This window comes from Orycteropus afer, unplaced genomic scaffold, assembly GCF_000298275.1.
Source record: "Orycteropus afer afer isolate SDZICR_OR568_19922 unplaced genomic scaffold, OryAfe1.0 scaffold00015, whole genome shotgun sequence".
NCBI classification, from domain to species: Eukaryota; Metazoa; Chordata; class Mammalia; order Tubulidentata; family Orycteropodidae; genus Orycteropus; species Orycteropus afer.
The window spans coordinates 21,553,963-21,574,047 of NW_006921602.1; the positions used below are offsets into that span (position 1 = coordinate 21,553,963).

General features: G+C 38.0%; 1 protein-coding gene across 1 annotated transcript in view; it reads right to left on the reverse strand.

Moving 5' to 3' along the window:
• Nucleotides 1-20,085, reverse strand: part of CGNL1 (cingulin like 1) — a 166,551-nt gene that overhangs the window by 138,490 nt on the left and 7,976 nt on the right. The window contains exons 4-6 of the mRNA XM_007958511.2: nucleotides 14,459-14,560; nucleotides 13,797-13,945; nucleotides 12,229-12,364 (exon numbers count right to left, since the gene is read on the reverse strand). Coding sequence (XP_007956702.1) covers nucleotides 12,229-12,364; nucleotides 13,797-13,945; nucleotides 14,459-14,560 — 387 coding nt within the window. The remainder of the gene's footprint in view (nucleotides 1-12,228; nucleotides 12,365-13,796; nucleotides 13,946-14,458; nucleotides 14,561-20,085) is intronic.

Consider the following 20,085-nt stretch of genomic DNA (forward strand, 5'->3'; position numbering starts at 1 on the left):
ATAATCTTCAAAAAAATCTATATAAACCTCTGCTAGAAATCAACATGCCTCTCTGTAAGTGCCAATCAATCAAGAAAACAAGGTAAAGTTTGGCTTTTCATAAGCAGCACTTTCAAAACCAGAATAGTTTCACACCTGAAAGAAGCCAGGAGGTAAAAACCTAGGGTGGGAGGGGAGAGATAAAAATTGACATGTGTTTTGTACTTTATATATAATAAGAACTGTGTTAAGTATTTCCAAAAATCCAAGATGAATATTCAAGGAAATGAATATTATTTTTCTTGGTCAAAAATGAAAAACTGAAGTTCTGAGATGATAATGTACCCAAGCTGACACAGATTATAAAAGGTAGAGCCAAGATTCAGACTCAGATCTGAAACCAATGCCCACTCTCAGCCATATATCTTCTGTGACCTGACAACAACAATATACATTCAAGAAAGGCCAAAGATGAAACAATCCACTGTTTGACATTGTTGATACAATAGAACAGAGCACTGTGTTCGGCTGGCAGTGCCTGTTAGGAGGTTTACCTTCTTAACTAAAGCGAAGAAGCATGACCAAACTCTATTCACTTAGAGCAACAAAGGCAGAGATTCAGGAATTAGGAGTATATGGAATGTGTGGCAAATTGCTTCTATGAACAACTGCCTCCTTTGCCATGAGACCAGAAGAAATGGATGGTGTTTGGCTACTATTACTGAATGTTTTGATCAAAGATTCTATAAAAGAATCCTGATCAAAAGGGGGGAGATACAGAACAGAATTTCAAATGCTCATGGACTCTAGACTTCCTGGAGCCACGGAGGCTGGATGAACCCCTGAAACTATTACATTGAGATAAACTTGAAACCTCAAACCAAAAATATCCCCTGAAGTCTTCTTTTAAACCAAACAACAGTTTACCTTAACTAGTGAAACATGTCTGTCTTGAGTATTGTGCTCCTTTAAGAAGTATCAACAGGATCAAACTGAGAACAGCAATTTAAAAGGTTACACAGGAACCTTAGGGGGCAATGAGTTTATGTTAATTGGGGAGGAACAATTTGGAAAAGGAGGGTGAGAATGGCTGAACAGCCTGAAGAATGTAATTCATGTCACTGAACTATTCAGGTAAAAGATGTTGAATCTGGTGTAAATTCTGCTGCATATATTTTTAACAACAACAAGAAAATAAATGAGAAACAGCAAAAAAAAAAAAAGCATGACCAGAACCTGAAAAGACAGGAAGGAAAGTTGAGGAAAAAAGGAAGTGCACTGTGGGAGTAGCTGTTAGCAGCAGCAGCAAATGGCTGTCCTGACAGCAAGTGCATCGAGAACCATGCCACAAAATGTCAAGAGTAGTATCTTTCATAACACCAAACTGAAATTGGTAGAGAGTCAGCAAAAAAGATGAAGACCCTCAACAAGATGGATTGACATAGTGGCTGCAACAATTGGCTCAAACACAGCAACAATTATGAGGATATTGCAGGACCAGACAGAGTTTCATTCTGTTGTATGTAGGGTCGCTATGAGCCAGAACTAACTCAACGCCACCTGACGACAATAAACTGAAAACAATCCAAATAAACATTAGGGAAAGAGGGCATATTGTGTTGTCTTTACTCAAATGAACAGGAATGACCTACAGTGATACCAAATAATATGAGTAAACTTTTAACTTATAACATTGAGTGGAAAAAAGCAACTTAAAGAAGATTATATAGAGTAACATTTTTATTTTGCTCCAAAAAATAGGAAAACTGAAATAATAAAATTATTGAGTATTACATATTTATGTGATGAGGGCAAAATTCAGAATGGTGGTTCCCTTTGCAAAGGAGTTGGAAAGACCAGATGGAAGAAGCACACACAGAGAGCACAGTGTTGGGGAGGTTCTGGTGCTTAACTAGGGAGGGGGTAGCTTATGGGCTCGTAACCCACCAGCCGCTGTGCAGGACAAAGATGAGGAAGTCTGTTTCAGTAAAGATTTACAGCCTTGGAAACCCTATGGGGCAGTACTACTCTGTCCTATAGGGTTGCTATGAGTTGGAATGGACTCAGTGGCAGTGGGTTTGGTTTATGGTTGGGAATAATTTACTTATAATTTTTTTGTATGTATCAAATATCATAGGGAGCTCTGGTGGTGTAGTGCCTAAGGCATTTGACTGTTAACCAGAAGGCTGGAAGTTCAAATTCACCACCCACTCCTCAGAAGGAAGATAGGGCAATCTACTTCTGTAGAGATACTGCCTTGGAAACCCAAGGAGGGGTTGCTATGAGTCTAATTCAGTTGATGGCAGTGAGTTTGGATTTTTGTTTGTTTGTTTATTTGTTTTTGTTTATCAAATATCATATAAGTAAAAAGAGCCAGTAATGAAGAGGCAAAAGAAGTCTGTACTCTGTGCTACAAAATGTCATATGTATTATCAATACATATGATATACACTTGTGGCACAGTAGTTAAGTGCTCAGCTGAGCCAAAAGGTCAGCAGTTCAAGCCCACCAGCGGTTCTGCATGGGAAAGATGGGGCAGTCTGTTTCTGTAAAGATTACAGCCTTGGAAACCCTATGAGACAGTTCTACTCTGTCCTACAGAGTCACTATAAGCAGACTCGACTTGATGGCAATGAGTTTAGTTTGGTTTATGCCTTGAAAATATAAGCCTTCTCAATAGGATGAATTAAGCCATCCAACAGTACAACACAACAGGAGAGCCGCAGCCTCAACAGCACAATAATAAACAAGGCAAAAGAATCAGGCTGATTGTCAATTCTAGGGTTCCAGTATCAAAAGGCAAAGGTCAAAAGCATTTGCAAAGTTATGCTAACATTTAAAGAGAATATGTACATCAATCAACACACAAATCAAAACAGGTCAGTTCAGGGAAATGTTATAAGTGAGGATAACACTGTGTTTGTCTATCCTGTGCAATAACAAGGGCAGCTGTTGAAATTCCCTGAAGGTACTAAACCACCTAAGCTAACAGAGCAGCACCAAATAATTCACCCAACCAAGTTAATGCACCCAGACCAATGTTCTCCCATATATGTTCTGGAATGGGAGGCTCTGACCTATCAAATAAGACTTGGGAAATCCTGTGATATTTTCCCCTTAGAGATTCGCCATGAACACCATCAAGGCTCTGAGAAAATTACAGCCAAAAAAGAAGAAAATAAGCTTTGCCAAACTTATCTATCCAAAGCAGAAAGCTTTATTTCACACAGCATCTTTTAACAGATATTCCATGTCAAATGAATAAAACAGTGATTATACCATCATCCGCATAAACACTCCCTAGAAGTTTTATGAGGTCCTATTTCTGGCTCATGCTCATTAAAGGGTTAGTAAAAGGCTTAATATCAAAACTGTAGCTGACTGAGGATTATGTGATTGTTTTTCCAGAAGAATAGTCCAGAAAGTGCAACACAGTTGATGAGAAACATGTTTTAGTTACCTTCTTATTATCATAAAATGTTTAGTAGTGTCACTGCGATGTTTAGTACTATCACTATTTTAGAGACTTCATTTCTTACCACAATCTGTCCCCTGTGGTTGTGTTGTTGTTAGGGGCCATTGAGTCGGCTCCAAATCAGGCCTGGTCCTGTGCCATCCTCACAATCCTTGCTGTACTTGAGCCCATTGTTGCAGCCACTGTGTCAAACCATCTTGTTGAGGGTCTTCCCCTTTTTCACTGACTTTCCACCTTACCAAGCATGACATCCTTCTCCAGGGAATGGTCCCTTCTGACAACATGACCACAGTAGGTGAGACAAAGTCTGCCAATTCTTGCTTCCAAGGAGCATTCCAGCTGCACTTCCTCCAGAACAGACTGGTCTGTTCTTCTGGCAGTCCATGGTATTTTCACTATTCTTCAACAACACCACTACTCAAAAGCATCAACTCTTCTTTAGTCTTCCTTATTCATTGTCCAGCTTTCACATGTATATGATGCGAATGAAAACACCATAGCTTAGGTTATGCTCACCTTAGTCTTCAAAGAGACATCTTTGTTCTTCAACACTTTAAAGAGATCTTTTACACCAGATTTGCCCAGTGCAATACATCATCTGATTTCCTGACTGCTGTTTCCATGGGTGTTGACTGTGGATCCAAGTAACGTGAAGTCTTTGACAACTTCAATCTTTTCTCAATTTATTGTGATTCTGCTTATTGGTCTAGTTGTGAGGATTTTCGTTTTCTTTATGTTGAGGTATAATCCACACTGCAGATTATACTCTTTAATCTTCATCAGTAAGTGCTTCAAGTCATCTTCACTTTCAGCAAGTAAGGTTGTATCGTCTGCATATTAATGAGTCTTCCTCCAATTCTGATGCCACTTTCTTCTTCATATAGTCTAGCTTCTCTGATTATTTGCTCAGTATGTAGACTGAATAAGTATGGCAAAAGGACGCAACCCTTACACACACCCTTTCTGATTTTAAACCATGTAGTATTTCCTTGAATCCATCCCTCAAAAAAAAAAAACAACTAACTGCCATTGAGTCAATTCTGACTCATAGCAACACCTGTTGGGTTTCCGAGGTGGTAAATCTTTACAGAAGTAGATTGCCCCACCTTCCTTCCACACAGTGGCTGGTGGGTTTGAACCACCAACCTTCTGGATAGCAGTCAAATGCCTTAGGCAATGTACCACCAGAGCTCCTTTGAATCTATCCCTGGAACAATATAATTTCATATCCAGAATACTTTAGTGATCCTTAAAGATCTGTATCTTGGCAAATACCAGAGATAAATCATCACAACACACAGTTGGAGTGAGGGCTACCTATCAGCACTGCAGGCTCCCATCAAAGAAGACATTTGATAATTAGTAAAGTTGACTGTCATGGCATTTAGAGATGATTTATGTTTATCCATTACTCTCAGAATGGAAGCCAATGAACAAAGAAATCCATGTTGGAAAATCATTCCATAATCATTTTCGTAATTTGAGCTAAAAAAAAATATATTTTAAGAACATGCCTAAGGCATTTGACTGCTAACCAGAAGGCTGGTGGTTCAAACCCACCAGCCATTCCCCAGAAGGAAGGTTGGGCAATCTACTTCCATAGTGATACTGCCTCAGAAACCCAAGGAGGGGTCACTGTGAGTCGGATCCGACTCCACAGCAGTGGTTGTATTTAAGAACACAGGTGTAAGTAAAAATACAAGTTATCCTATTATTGATCAACTCTATGGCTTACCCTAAGAAAATAGTATTTCCTAGTATCTTTTTTTCTTTCTTTCCTTTCTTACACTTTCTTATTTAAAAAAAAAAAAAAAAAAAAAACTATCTTATTCTCTCTTAACATTACTTTACTGTGATTCAACATAGAGGCCTGATGTTATTCAACAACAAGTGAAATATTAAAAGTGATTTCATGAAAATGAAATATACAAAATATAGGGCATTTAACATTTTCCAATCTTTCAAAAGCAGAAATATTTAAATGTTCATTGTGTTCAAAAGTCTATTCTAAGCCAAATGCCAAGGCAAACTTGGCCACAACTATGATCTGTTATCAGATTCTTCCAGATTACTTCTTATTAGCTATGAAGAATAAACTGAAAGTGACAAGGAGATAAAGTCTGTTTCATCAGTAATAGAGAAGCCACAGATAAAGTTTTAAATGTGGCTGGAAAGTCAAAGGAAACTGATTTTAAAAAAATGAGGATGGATGAGCCTGTGGGCTCCGTACCATGATCACTGGGGACATCAAGCTCAACTGGCATAGTATATATACTATACAAAAACATTTTTCTACATTTTACTTTGGCTAGTAGCAACTGGGGTCTTAAAAGTTTGTAAGTGGCCATTTAAGATGCAGTAATTGGTTTCTCCTCATTTGGAGCAAAGAAGAACCAAAAAAAAAAAAAACAAAGACATATGGAAACAATTTAGTACAAGGGACTAGTGGACCATGTGAACCTCACCCTACATGACCCTGAGACCAGAAGAACTAGACGGTGCCCAGCTACCACTGTCAACCACTTGGAAAGGGATCAAAATTGGAGATCCTGGATGGAGTGGGAGAAAATCTGGAACAAAACTCAAAATCATAAAAAAGACCAGGTGTACTGGTCTGATAGAGACTGGTGAAACCCCTGAGACTATGGCCCCTAGTCACCTGTTGGGTGTGGAACTGAGCTCACTCCCATGGCTTCCAGCCAAACAACAGATTAGCCTACAAGGTGAGCATTTACACCAGGGAGGTACACTCCTTAGAACAAACAACCATGGAAGATCAGAACGGCAGCATTTGTGCAAGGAAATAGCTCAGAGTGAGGAATACATAGGAAGGAAGGACACAGAGAAAAGGTAACCACAGGAAGGAAGTGGAAAGAGAGCTGTTACATAAGTAATTGCAGTCAAGGACATGCAACAAAATGTGTATGAACTATTGTTCGAAAAATGAACTTGCTCTGTAAATTTTCACACAAATCACAATTCTCTCCCTAGAGGAAGAGAGACTCATTGAGGCACAGAAAGGCTACTTCTGCCCTAACTCATATTGCAGAAAGGCAGCAGTGGATGGTACACTTCGCATTAGGGGAAAAAGGCAAACAACCAGAAAGTAAGCAACATTTTTCTAACTTTTTATTGTGATTTGAATGAAAGTTTACAGAACAAATTGGTTTTTCACACAACTGTTCCACCAGAAACATTAGTAAGAAAAGATGTTCCCTGTTTCCCCTTCCTGAACACACATCACCAAATCTGAGGCTCATATATGTATCCTAGTCACCAAAATTAATTAACTAGGTTATTATTAATTAACTTTATTTAGTCAAGTTATGCTCAGTACAGTGTGTTTTAAAAGGCCAAGAACTATGTAGTTTTTCTTAGACTTATCTCTCCCCTCCCTTTTTAATTAATGGCAACATTTTAAAAGTAATTTAAATTCTGAAAATGATTTTTTCATTTGCTCTTTGACTTGGCACTGCACTATATATGGGATAGGAAAGAAGGAAAGATAATATGATATTGAATTAGGTAGCTAGTAGAAAAGAGTTCTGGTGGTACAGTGGTTAAAGCATTGGGCTGCTAACCCAAAGGTTCATGGTTCAAACCCACCAGTTGCTTGGCAGAAGAAGGATGAGGCAGTCTGCTTCCATAAAGATTTACAGCCTTGGAAACATCCCATGGGGGATCACTATGAGTCAGAATCAACTCGATGGCAGTGAGTTTTGAAAGAAGAAAGAAAGACATTTGGTAAGTAGTTACAGGGCAAAGTCAAGAGTGCTAAAGCAGAGACTCTACAGGGCTACAAGGTATCAAGGGAAAGGGTTTCTTTCTCTTTTAGAATTGATGACGTGCCCATAGAGGAATCACAGGATATGCCACAGTCTTATTATCTTCTATTAAAATTTGTTTGTGAAGCTACATTTTTTATTAAATGTCATAAACTGTTCAATGATATCATTTCTGAGAACTTTCCTTAGGATGATCTTCCACAGATGTAAAGAATACATGTGCAAAAATATTCACCATAACATCTGTTCAATTGCAGAAATGAGAAAAGGAGAGGGGAAGAAAGACAGAGACACAGGGGAATGGTTAAACACGTTCTGTTTTATCACCTTAAAAATGAAATATGAAAACTATAAAATTTAATGAGGAAAAATGTTTCTGCCTTATTAACTTTTATGAGCAGATATAAAACTTTCAGGGACACTATGGCCACTCCTACAATTGAGATGGATGGTTGAAACCTAAAGATGGATGGGGAGGTAAACAGAAAACAGAGATGCAAACAGTTGTTACCAAAAACCAAAACAAACTCACTGCCCTCGAGTAGCATCCAACTCATAGTGACCCCTCCTTGGGTTTCTGAGGTGGTATCGCTATAGAAGTAGATTGCCCAACCTTCCTTCTGAGAAGTGGCTGGTGGGTTTGAACCGCCAGACTTCTGGTTAGCAGTTAAATTCCTTAGGCAAAAGTATGTGCCCCCCTCCTCATTTTAAAATTGGATTTTATGTTCTTTTAATAATAACTTAGTAATAAAAAAAAAAAAAACTCACTACCATTAAGTCGATTCTGACTCATGGCAACCCCCCATTGGGTTTCTGAGGCTGTAAATCTTTAGAGATGTAGATCGCCCATTTTCTTTCCTCAAAGCAGCTGGTGGGTTATGAACCTCTGACCTTTTGGTTAGCAGCCAAATGCCTTGTCCATTATGCCACCATTTTCAAAGCCCCATTCTAAAATATCTTGTCTCTATAACTCTGATACCTGGTAAGAAGGCAGAGCTATAAGAAGCAGTAGAGTACCTAATCCTATGAATGAATATGGTGATGTTCAAGGAAGAGAAATATCAGGTTGTAAGGAATACCTCTCCCAAGGCCTTCTCAGGAGAAAAGTTCTAAGGCCCCGCCATGCAGGGAGAAGAGAAAATTACTCAACACCCCCAACATAGGGGTGGGGGAGTTGGCAATTCATGAGAAGTCCTGACTTGGATTCCCTCACTCCCTTCGCAGTTCCTGCCAAGTCCTGGGGAAATAAAGTGGGAAGTTCCATGGAGTAGGAACTAATATCCCTCCTGGGCAATTATTTCAAAACTAAACAAGGAAAAGGATGAGAAAACAGTTGACAGTTGAGACTTAAAGGAACTACAGGGTTATAAGAGCCAAGCTTTTAATCTTAAGCAAGGGTCACGGAAAAGACCTAAAATAAGAGTAGAAAATTAAAGTTAAATACCAATAAGGTACTTTTGTGTTTTTTGGAGAGGGTTGCTGTTGCTGAGGTTTTCGGGGGGGCTTAGTTCCAAGTTGTGTTTCATCTATATATTAGGTGATTCCTACAAAACAAAGCTTATAAAAAAAATAATAAAATTCAACATGTATCAAACATCAATAGGCCCAAAATACAGGTAATAGTAAAGTTATTACAAATATCAAAACAACTATATAGGTGCAGAAATAACATCTGTCTTTTTCTCACCCTCAGTTATACTTATTTCCAATGAAAAAACAAAGACACTCAAAACCTACATTCTTGCCCTCTAAACATTTACTATGTATGTATATAACTCCTCAGTAAGTTGGTAATCTACGTCAAGAAAAAGATAACTGTCTTTGGTAAGCACCATAACAATTAGCAAATGCTAGGCACAGGGGATATATATATATACATGGACTCATATAGATGAATAAGAGCTAAATGTTCTATATGGAGGACACTGCTTTGGGCAGAAGCCAGGTGGGCAGCCTCTGTTGTTGTTGTTGTGAGGTGCCGTTGAGTCGGTTTTGACTGATAGTGACCATATGTACAACAGAAAGAAAGAATGCTCAGTCCTGGGCCATCCTCACAGTCATTGCTATGCTTGAGCCCATTGTTGCAGCCTCATTGAGGTCTTCCCTCTTTTTTGCTGACCCTGTACTTTACCAGGCATGATAAGACATCCTTCTCCAGGGACTGGTCCTTCCTGATAACATGACCAAAGTACAAGAGACAAAGTCTGGCCATTCTCGCTTCCAAGAAGCATTCGAGTCATATATCTTTCAAGATAGATTGTTCATTCTTCTGACAGCCCATGATATATTCAATATTCTTCACCAACACAATTCAAATACATCAATTCTTCTGCCATCTTCCTGATTCACTGTCCAGATTTTACATGCATGTGAGGTGATTGAAAAGACAAAGTCTTCAAAGTGACATCTTTGCTTCTTAACACTTTAAAAAGGTCTTTTGCAGCAGATCTGCCCAATGCAATATGTCATTTGATTTCCTGACTGCTGCTTCCATGAGTGTTGATTGTGGATCCAACTGCCTCTTATTCTATGTTTAGGTTCCTCATGAGCACAATCAAGGACAGCTTAGAACACAGAAAAGGATTTATTCATTCATTTATTCACTCACCATGCATCTATCCAAACATCTACCAATACCTTTTGTTGTTGTTGTTGTTATGTGCTGTGGAATCGGACCCGACTCATAGGGACCCCTCCTTGAGTTTCCAAGGCAGTATCACTATGGAAGTAGATTGCCCCATCTTCCTTCCGAGGAGTGGCTGGTGGGTTTGAACCGCCAGCCTTCTGGTTTGCAGTCAAATGCCTTAGCCACTATGCTACCTACTGAGTGCTATATGACCCAGAAGGAGTCCTCGTGGTGCAGTGATTAAATATTCAGCTACTTGAACCCACCAACTCCACAGGAGAAAGAAGTGGCTGTCTGTTCCATAAAGATTTACAGCCTTGGAAATCCAGACAGTTTTACTCTGTCCTATAAGGTCTTTATGAATCAGAATTGACTTGACAGCAGTGGGCTAGGTTTTTATTTTACAAATGTCCCAGGCACCACGATAGCAGCTTAGCAGCTGCAGACATAAAGCCAAACCAATCATTCTTTCCCTACCCTTATGGAGCTTACAGTTTTGTAGAGGAGACAAACATTAAACAAATAACAACTTTATGCAGTAAGTGCTGTATAGGCATTAATATAATCTTGTTGTTGTCTGTCATCAAGTTAATTCCAACTCAGTGACCCTATATGACAGAGTAGAACTAACCATAAGGTTTCAAGACTGTAATCTTTAAGAGAACAGATCACTCAATCTTTTCTCTCATGGAGTCACTGGGTGGTTTCGAATTGCCAAACTTTCAGTTAGCAGCAAAGAGCTTCACTGTTGCACCACCAGGGCTCCTTACACTAAGCACTCCCTAACTCATAATCCTAGTGTCTTTAAAATGTTTTTCCATAAACAGCATTATCATCAAAGTAATACTCTATCCCTTACATTTTTTCCTGAATCTACTGATGTTTTGGGAGCGCTGGTGGTGTAGTGCCTAAGGCAATTGACTGCTAACCAGAAGGCTGGCAGTGCAAACCCACCAGCCACTCCTCAGAAGGAAGATTGGGCAATCTACTTCCATAGAGATAATACCGCCTCAGACACCCAAGGAGAGGTCGCTATGAGTCGGATTCAAACTCGATGGCAGTGAGTTTGGGTTTTTTTTTTTCTTTTAATTGATGCTTAGATCTAATTTCCAATTTATTGCAAAGGATAGAAGAATGGTTAATGGACATCATAAGGAAACAATCAGACAAATGCACTGTGTAGGACACTGGGCTGGTCTCTTCAGGAGCTCAATGTGAAGGAAGGAGAAAAGTAGAGAGTAGGGTTCAGGGGAAGGGAAGCTATAACAATATAAATGAAATCTGTAAAATATAACAATGAAAGCAATGTGTGATTCTTGATTGGACCCTGGCTGGAGCAGGGTGGGGAATACCGTTAAAGTATAAGGAACAACAGGAAATTATGAATAAGGACTGGGTATTAGAATTATTATGTTATTATACTACAATAAATAATCTTATTATTGATACATTAATAATACATTGATTGATTATATATTAATAATATATTACTAAGATTATTAAGGAGCTCTGGTGGTATAGTGGTTGAGGTATTTGGTTGCTACCAAAAGGTCTGTGGTTTGAATTCACTAGCTGCTCTGTGGAAGAAAGATGAGGGAGTTTGCTTTTGTAAAGATTTACAGCCTTAGAAACCCAATGTGGGTCACTATGAGTCACAATTGACTCGATGGCAATTAGTTTTGTTTGGTTTGATATTATAAAGTTATTGTGTTAGATGTTATAATGGTATTGTGGTTATTTAAGAGAATTCCCTCTCCCCCATTTTTCAGATACATGTAGAAAATATAGGAGTAAGGGATGGTGTTATCTGTAATTTATTTTGAAATAATCAGCAAATAAAAAATATAGAAAGATGAATCAGATGGATGGATGAATAAATGGAGTAAATAACAGCAAAATATTGACAACTGTCAGATCTTGGTTAGGATCTATGGGTGTTAGTGTACTATTTCTACTTTTCCATATGGTTGCAAATTTCCCTAAGAAGATATTTAAAAACTATTACATATTCTGTCTTTCATAATCTAACTATAAGGAGCTCTGGTGGTATAATGCCTAAGGCATTTGACTGCTAACCAGAATGTTGCAAGCCCACCAGCCAATCTACAGAAGGAAGACAGGGCCACCAACTTCTGTAAAGATTTACCACCTCAGAAACCCAATGGGGGTCACTGTAAGTAGAAATCGACTCAGTCAAAGTGGGTTTGGTTTTGGTTTTGATATAATCCAACCATAGGACAGGTGGAACAAATGCACATAACAGAGAACACTGGAAGCACCCAGTCCTCCCGTCCATCCCACCCTCTTGAGGCAGGTGGGGCCTTTCTTATCACCTGACCTTCTCCCCCTGCAGTCCTCCTTACCTCAATCAGAGCCCCCTTCTCCCTATCTTCAGATTGTTTGGCACTGTCCAGTTCGTCATGCATTTCTGAGAGCTGGTCCTGGAGATCCCTGATCTCAGTCTGGTGCTGTTCCCGTTCCATTTTCACCTGGAACAGCCTGGCAGGGAAGGAAGCCCATCAGAGAGACTCTTCTGGGCTCTGCTCATTTTCATCCAGTCTGATTTCAGAATGGACTTCAGACCTTCAAAGAGTCAAGCAGGGTCACTAAAAGCTCCAAGAAGCCCATTCCATTCACTGTTCTACACTAAATAAGCAATCACCTGACCCGAAAAGGCACATGGTGAGAACTCACAGCTACCGTCTAATTTCTCCAGTAAGAAGAAATTAAACCAATGAGTATACGTATTAATGAGGTTATAAAAGTAGAACGTAAGACAATAGAATTTGGAAATAGAAAACTAGGAATTGACAAAAAGAGTACAACTTTTTCAATAATTTTCACTAAAGCCACCCCCACCTCTGCCCTTCCTAGTACCCCCTCACCCCATCACCCAGCACTTTAGACCAGAAGACTCAGTAAATTACAGTTGAAAGCCAATTCAGCCTGCTGGCTGTTTTTGCAAATAAAGTTTTATTGGAACATGACCATGCTCATTCATTTATGTATTGCATATAGCAACTATAGAGGTGAATGGCTGCAACAAAAATTATATGGCCCACAAATCCTAAAATAGTTATCTGACCCTTTACAGAAAGTTTTCCAGACTCTGTGCCAAACCAAACTTGAAGCCCTTGTCCTTTTATCTTATAAAGTCTTTACTATACCCTAAATTCTTTGCTTTTTTTCTTACCAACTTATTTTCTGAAATTAACTTCTATGAATATTTTAAAAGCAAACACTACCCTAACAATATGCAAAGGCATTTGAATGCTTTATTATTATTTGTAATTATTATTATATAATATCCTATTTGTCTTGATGTCCTTCCAGATCTCCCTCTTATTCAACCTTTCACTTAAAGCTTATGTCATGTCCACAGGTCTTCATGGTACTGCACATTTTCAAATGTAGCTTTAGATCTTTTTGTTACGGGTTTTAATACAACACAAAGACAAAGACACTTTAGACATGGTTTTCCTTCTCTGCAGGCTCAGAAGAGACATCAACACTGGTCACAGAGACCAGCATCATTCATGATAAAATTCAGAAACCAGAAGACTCTGGAGATCATGTGAATTGCTTTCTGGAGGTTATGCCCAGGATCCTTGAAGTCTCAGTCTTCAAATATCACCTCTCAGTGCTTTCTGCTTCTCACTTACCTGATGTACAATCTACTCTAAGGATTGACAGTTTATAAAACATACTTCAAAGTATACACAGAAATGTTTTTTAATTATTAACCTTTCTGCTTACAGTGTACATGTTACTAGTGTCACAATTTTACAAGGATTAGAGGGGGGAAGGAATGATCAGCAGTCTCTACTATAAATATCTGGAAGGCTGGGTAGTGTTGAACGGACAATGAGGCTGTGGTTATACATGATACAAAAGCCCAGGAAGGGCGGCAGGCTCTTGGCCCAGAACTTACTCCTCCAGGTTTTTGCGGAGCTCCCCTTCACTCTTTTCTAATCGTTGTTGCAGCATAGAGTTCTCCTCCACCTTATTTGCATGCTGGCTTCTGAGCTCTTCTAAGTTTGCTCTCATTCTCTCTCTCTCTTCTTTGATGTTCTGTTGATTCTAATATGAATAAGTAAGGTTTTTAAGTACCTCCACTGTACATTAACCTAATCCAAAGATGCCTATATCTAAACCCTGCCTTCTGGCAGCCTTATAAACTCCATGCCTTCACATTTACATTATTGAACAATTAAACTACACAGTTAAGGCCTAAGAGTTTGTAGCTGGAAGGAATATTAAATATTTAATGAACATGTAATGATTCTAAAAGAAAAACACAAACACAACTAAACTTCATGCTGCTACTTCTAGTACTTAGTTCAGATGTGTTATATACATTTAGTTTTCTGTTTACCTATGTCCTGAATCCAACAGATTTCCTTTTATTCTATCAAAATAAACAGCCTTTATATGCTTCTGCTACTTAATAAAACAAAGTTATTCGGACAGCAACAAACAAATATACAGGAATTTACTCAGTGTTCCTCATCTGAGTACCTCAATGTGCTTAAAAGATTCTTTATTAACCAAGACAGGAGTGGAAAAAATAATGAATAGGGAAAAATCAGGTACCTTGACTTCTAGTTGAAGCTGTCTCTGAAGTTCAGCCACTTCTGTGGTCAACTTGTTTTTCTGTTCCAACAGATCTCTGATTTCAGATGAGGAATTAGAAGCCTGTAATTAATTGCAAAGATATCATAATGTAAATATCCAGGATGCTTTATTTACTTCTCTCCTATTCAAAATATAATCATAGTAGTAACAGATGGCATATAATATTAAACAAATAGAACCTTCCCTGATTTCACAGGCAGAGTCAATCATGTTGGGCCTGCTTGGGACTCCAGGGAACTTTTTTCATAGCATTTATCACAGTCACAGCAATTATTTGATCAGGTATCTCAATACTACTCCACTATGACTAAAACTTTCTCAAGTGGCATATCTGTTGGGAGTCCTTAACGTATTCTGTAGAGCATTATGAGATATTACCATTTAGGATAAGTAAAATATAGAAAGTTTCTCCAAAATAAATTCAAGATTATAGCTCACAGATATCATGGATAACAAAAAACTATCTGTAAGTAAACTCAGAAAAGACATCCATTTATCCATTTTTCTATTTTAATGATAGGACACCTAAGTTCTGCTTCAATATTTCTTAGGAGTAGTTTGAGAATTACTACATTAAGAGATTTTGGACTTTTGAAGGGCAAGGACCATGTTTTATGCATCCTGTATCTATAGAAACCAACTTTTCCTATATTTAGTAAAATCTCATTAAATGATTGTTAGAGTTCCAGCTATCATGGAGCAGCTGATACCAGATTTACCCTCCAATAAAAATTATGTCAGATTTACCTTCCCATTGAAAATATAAAAGCTAGATGGACTAGATAAAAACAATAGTTTCAGACATCAAAAAATAAAGCACATAAGGCAGGCTTACGTTCACCCTGGCTTCTCCCTAAGGACATTTCTAAAACCACAGCATTGTTGTTGTTGTTGTTATGTGCCGTCGAGTCGGACCCGACTCATAGCGACCCCTCCTTGGGTTTCCGAGGCAGTATAACTACGGAAGTAGATTGCCCCATCTTCTTTCCGAGGAGTGGCTGGTGGATTTGAACCGCCAGCCTTCTGGTTAGCAGTCAAGTGCCTTAGCCACTATGCTACCAGAGCTCCCAACCATAGCATAGTGAAATTTAAAAAGCCCAAATAAGAGTAGCAGCTCCCAGATGGAGGAAACAGAGACAGGAGTTTAAAGATGCTAAGGAAACAGGGATTTCAGGATCAGGGTATTAGAGAGACTAGAACCCTAAAATCTGCATAAAATACTCTTTGAATCTGTGGATGGTTTCTAAGCTTTTTATGACTAGGGCAAGATTCTGGGAGGTCTAGCAGAGAAAAACTATTAGGAGGCCAAAAGCCCAAGAGAGATTTAGAAGTCACACAATGCTAGAGACATGCTAGAGTTCCAACTCAGTCAAGGAAGAAAAACTTTGGTAAACACCCTGGCATTTAGTTGAGACCCAAGAAAGGAGAGAGTCATACTCTAAAAGAAAGGGCAAAAACTTAAATAAATCTGTGCTAACAATGCTCCAAAACAAGCTTACAGGATCAAGGTAATCTGCAAGTAATTTAACTGTCAGAACAAAACTCTAATCTTTATCAACATCTTCAAAGGGAGTTAATACAATCTAAAACCTCTATAACTTATCACTCACAATGGCAAGCACACAATTAAAAAAAAATCCTACATATGCAAAGAGTGACCAATAATAAAGAGATAAAACAGACAATAGAAGCAAGATGATCTAGATATTTTAGTTAAACTAAAACCAAACTCATTGTGGAGTTGATTCTGACTTATAGCAACCCACCAGGACAGAGTAGAACTGCCCATAGGATTTCCAAAGCTATAAATCTTTACAGAAGCAAACTGTCTCATCTTTCTCCTGTGGAGTGGCTGGTGAGTTTAAACTGCCAGCCTTTTGGTTAGCAGTCAGCTGCCTTGAACAACGCACCACCAGAGCTCTTTAGATATTGTAGTTAGTAGTAAAAAAAACTTCAAAACAACTATAATTAATGTTTTTTGAAATAGAGGAAATTATTGATGAAATGAATGAAAAGATAAAATATTTTACCAGAGGATTAGATTACTTTAAAATACAATCAAATGGACAACACAGAACTGCAAAATAAAGTATCTCAAATTAAGAACTCATTGGATGTGTTTGAATAAGACATAGCCAGACACATGATTAATGAGTTTGAAAATGGCTAAATAAAAAATTTCCAGAATAGCTGATGCACTGAGAAAAAAATACACACACACACACAAATGGAGTATATAAGAGGGGTACTATCACAACAACATCAAAGCAGCTAAGATTCATGAATTGAAATCTGGAAAGAGAATATGAAAGAAAGCAATGTCCAAAGAATAATAGCCAAGAATTTTTCAACCTACGGATTCAATAACTCAAATGAACCCCAAATGGGATAAATACAAAGGAAACTGCTTTTAGATACATCACAATTTAATTTCTAAAAGTGAAGATAAAGATTCAATTACTAAAAGCAGCCAGAGAGAAAAGACATATGACCATTAAAAGAACAAAAATTAAAGTAATAGCTTCACAATGAATCCATAGGGACCAGAAGACAAAGAAATAACATCTTTAAAGTTATGATACAAAAAAAAAGAAAAAAAAAAAAAAAAACCTGCCAAACTAGAATTCTTCAAAAATAAGGGTAAATTAAAGCCATTATCTAACAACATCTGATAGAATTCACTGCCAAAAGAAAAATATTACAAGAGATAATAAAGTTCTCCAGGCTGAAGGAAAACAACTCTAGGAGAAAACACAGAGGTACAAAATATAATTGACAGTGCTGAAAAGGGAATAAATCTGAATGAAAGATGTGCAAGACCTCTGCAACAAAAACTACAAAACACTGCTGGGAGAAATTGAAGACATAAATAAATGAAGAGACAGTCCATGTTTATAGATAAGAATACTCAAAATTGTTAAGATATCAGTTTCCCCAAATTTATCTATTCATTCAATACAATCCCAATCAATATTTCAGGAGGCTGTGATTATGTGTGTAAATGGACAAACTGATTCTAAAGTTTTATAGAAAGGCAAAATACCTAGAACAGCTATAACAATTTTGAAGAAGAACAAAGTTGGAAGATATATATTACCAAATATGAAGGCTTATAATAAAACCACAGGAGCTCTAGTAGGGTAGCATCTAAGGCACTTGATTGCTAACCAGAAGGCTGGCAGTTCAAACCCACCAGCCACTCCTTGGAAGGAAAGATGGGGCAATCTACTTCCATAGTGATACTGCCTCGGAAACCCAAGGAGGGGTTGCTATGAGTCAGGTCCAACTCAACGGCACATAACAACAACAATAACATGATAAAACCACAGTAACTAAAACTGTGTGTTATTGGTACAAGGGGGAACAAAAAGACCAATGGAATAGAAGAGTAAGTGTTAGAGAGAATGTAAATCTGGAACTTGAGACCATTTCTGATCAGAGTGTTTCAATCACTTTGTAAAATCATTTGGCAGTACTGAAGATCTAAACACATGACTACGTTTAAAAAAAAAAAAAACTCACTGCCATTGAGTTGGATCCGACTCATAGCAATCCCTCCTTGGGTTTCTGAGGAGGTATCACTATGGAAGCAGGTTGCCCAACCTTCCTTCTGAGGAGTGGCTAGTGGGTTTAAATCACCAGCCTTCCGGTTAGCAGTCAAATGCCTTAGGCACTACGCCACCAGAGCTCCCATGACTACGTTACAACACAGCAATTTTATTCCTAGTTATATCCAAAAGAAATCCATGTATTTACCAAAAACAAAACAAAACAAATAACAGCAACAAAAAACATGTATAAAAATATTCATAGCCACTTTATTTATAACTGAAAAAGTCTATTGAGGGGGGAATGAGTCTGATAGAGCCTGGTGGAACCACTGAGATTATGGCCCCTAGCTGCCCTTCAAGTCTGGAGTCGAACCCACTCCTGTGGCTTCCAGCCAAACAAAAGATAGGCATTTGAGCTGAACATTTCCATTAGGTGGATACACTCCTTAGAGAGAGCAGTCACAGGAGAATAGAAGGGCTGTTTAGGCACAGGGAGACAGCTCAGAGGGCAGGAGTGCATGGAGGGAAGGACACAGGGAAGAAGTAACTATGGGGAGGAAGTGAGAGGGGAGTTGTTACATCGTGGGAAACTGCAGTTAATGTCACAAAGTGTATGTGAGCTGCTGTATGAAAAGTGAATTTATTCTGTAAACTTTCACCTAAATCACAATAAAAATTAAAAAAAAAAAAAAAAAAGAGGGGATTGGGTAACAAAATATGGTCTAGCCATACACTTGAAAATTATATGTCAATAAAAAGGAATAAGCTAGTGATATATGTAACATCAATAACATGTTGAGGGAATTAGCTAGACATACGAAAGAACATACAGTAAGATTTCATTTATATAAAATTCAGGAACTAATCTACATAATAGAAGTCAGCTAGTAACCCGAAGATTACCTGTTTGAACCCACCCAGTAGTGCTGTGGAAGACCACAGCCTGGTAATTGGCTTAGGTAAAGATTACAGCCAACCTGAGTCTGAAACCTACAGAGGCTCCCAAAATGAATACTTAAACAAACAAATGCCTATGTGATAGAAGTCAGATTATGATTACCTCCAGAAGGAGTGGGCATAACTGATTGGAAAGTGGCCCAAGGGAACCTTCTCAGGTGATAAGAGTGTTCTATGTCTTGGTTTGGGTGATGGTTGCATGGCTATATATCTATGTAAAAACTCCATGAACTAAATAATTGAAATTTACGCAATTCACTTTATATAACTTATACCTCAACAAAACAATGTAAATAAATAAATAATGTTTGTTGATGATTTATTTATCTGTTGTATGAATTATAGCCAAAAACACATCTCGGTATTTCCAATGCCCTCTGTCCATACATCTGTCATAGAACTTTCCATACACTGGGGATTACTGCTTCATAAGATTTTGATCCCTCACATATTGCACATCTTCACACAAGAAGTCATAAATAAATATATGTTGGCTAAATTGGCTTTCTGCATTTTGATGGTGTATTTCTTCAATAATGAAGAGAGACTCTAAAAGGATCTGATTAAATAGAGTCTTTCAGAAAATATTTCTGATCTGAATATGAATCTTAGTGGATCTCCTTTTATTTTTTCTTCCACAAAAATAATAGAATGATGCTCTCAAAAACGTTTTATTAAAAACAAGGGACAAGGGACATGAAGCTCAATTGGCACAACATAATATACAAAAAGATAGTTCTACATTGTAATTTGGGGAGTAGCAACTGAACTCTTAAAAGCTTGTGATCAGCCATCTAAGATGGAACTATTGGTCTCTTCTTGTCCAGAACAAAGAAGAATGAAGAAAATTGAAGGACTAATGGACCATGAGAAACTCAGCCTATATGACCTTGAGATCAGAACTAGATGATGCTCAGCTACCACTGCCAAACACTCGAAAAGGATCAAAACTGGAGCTCCTAGATAAACCAAAAAAAAAAAAAAAAATTCACTGCTATGGAATTGGATCCAACTCACAGCGACCCTTCCTTAGGTTTCCAAGGCGGTATCACTATGGAAGTAGATTGCCCAACCTTC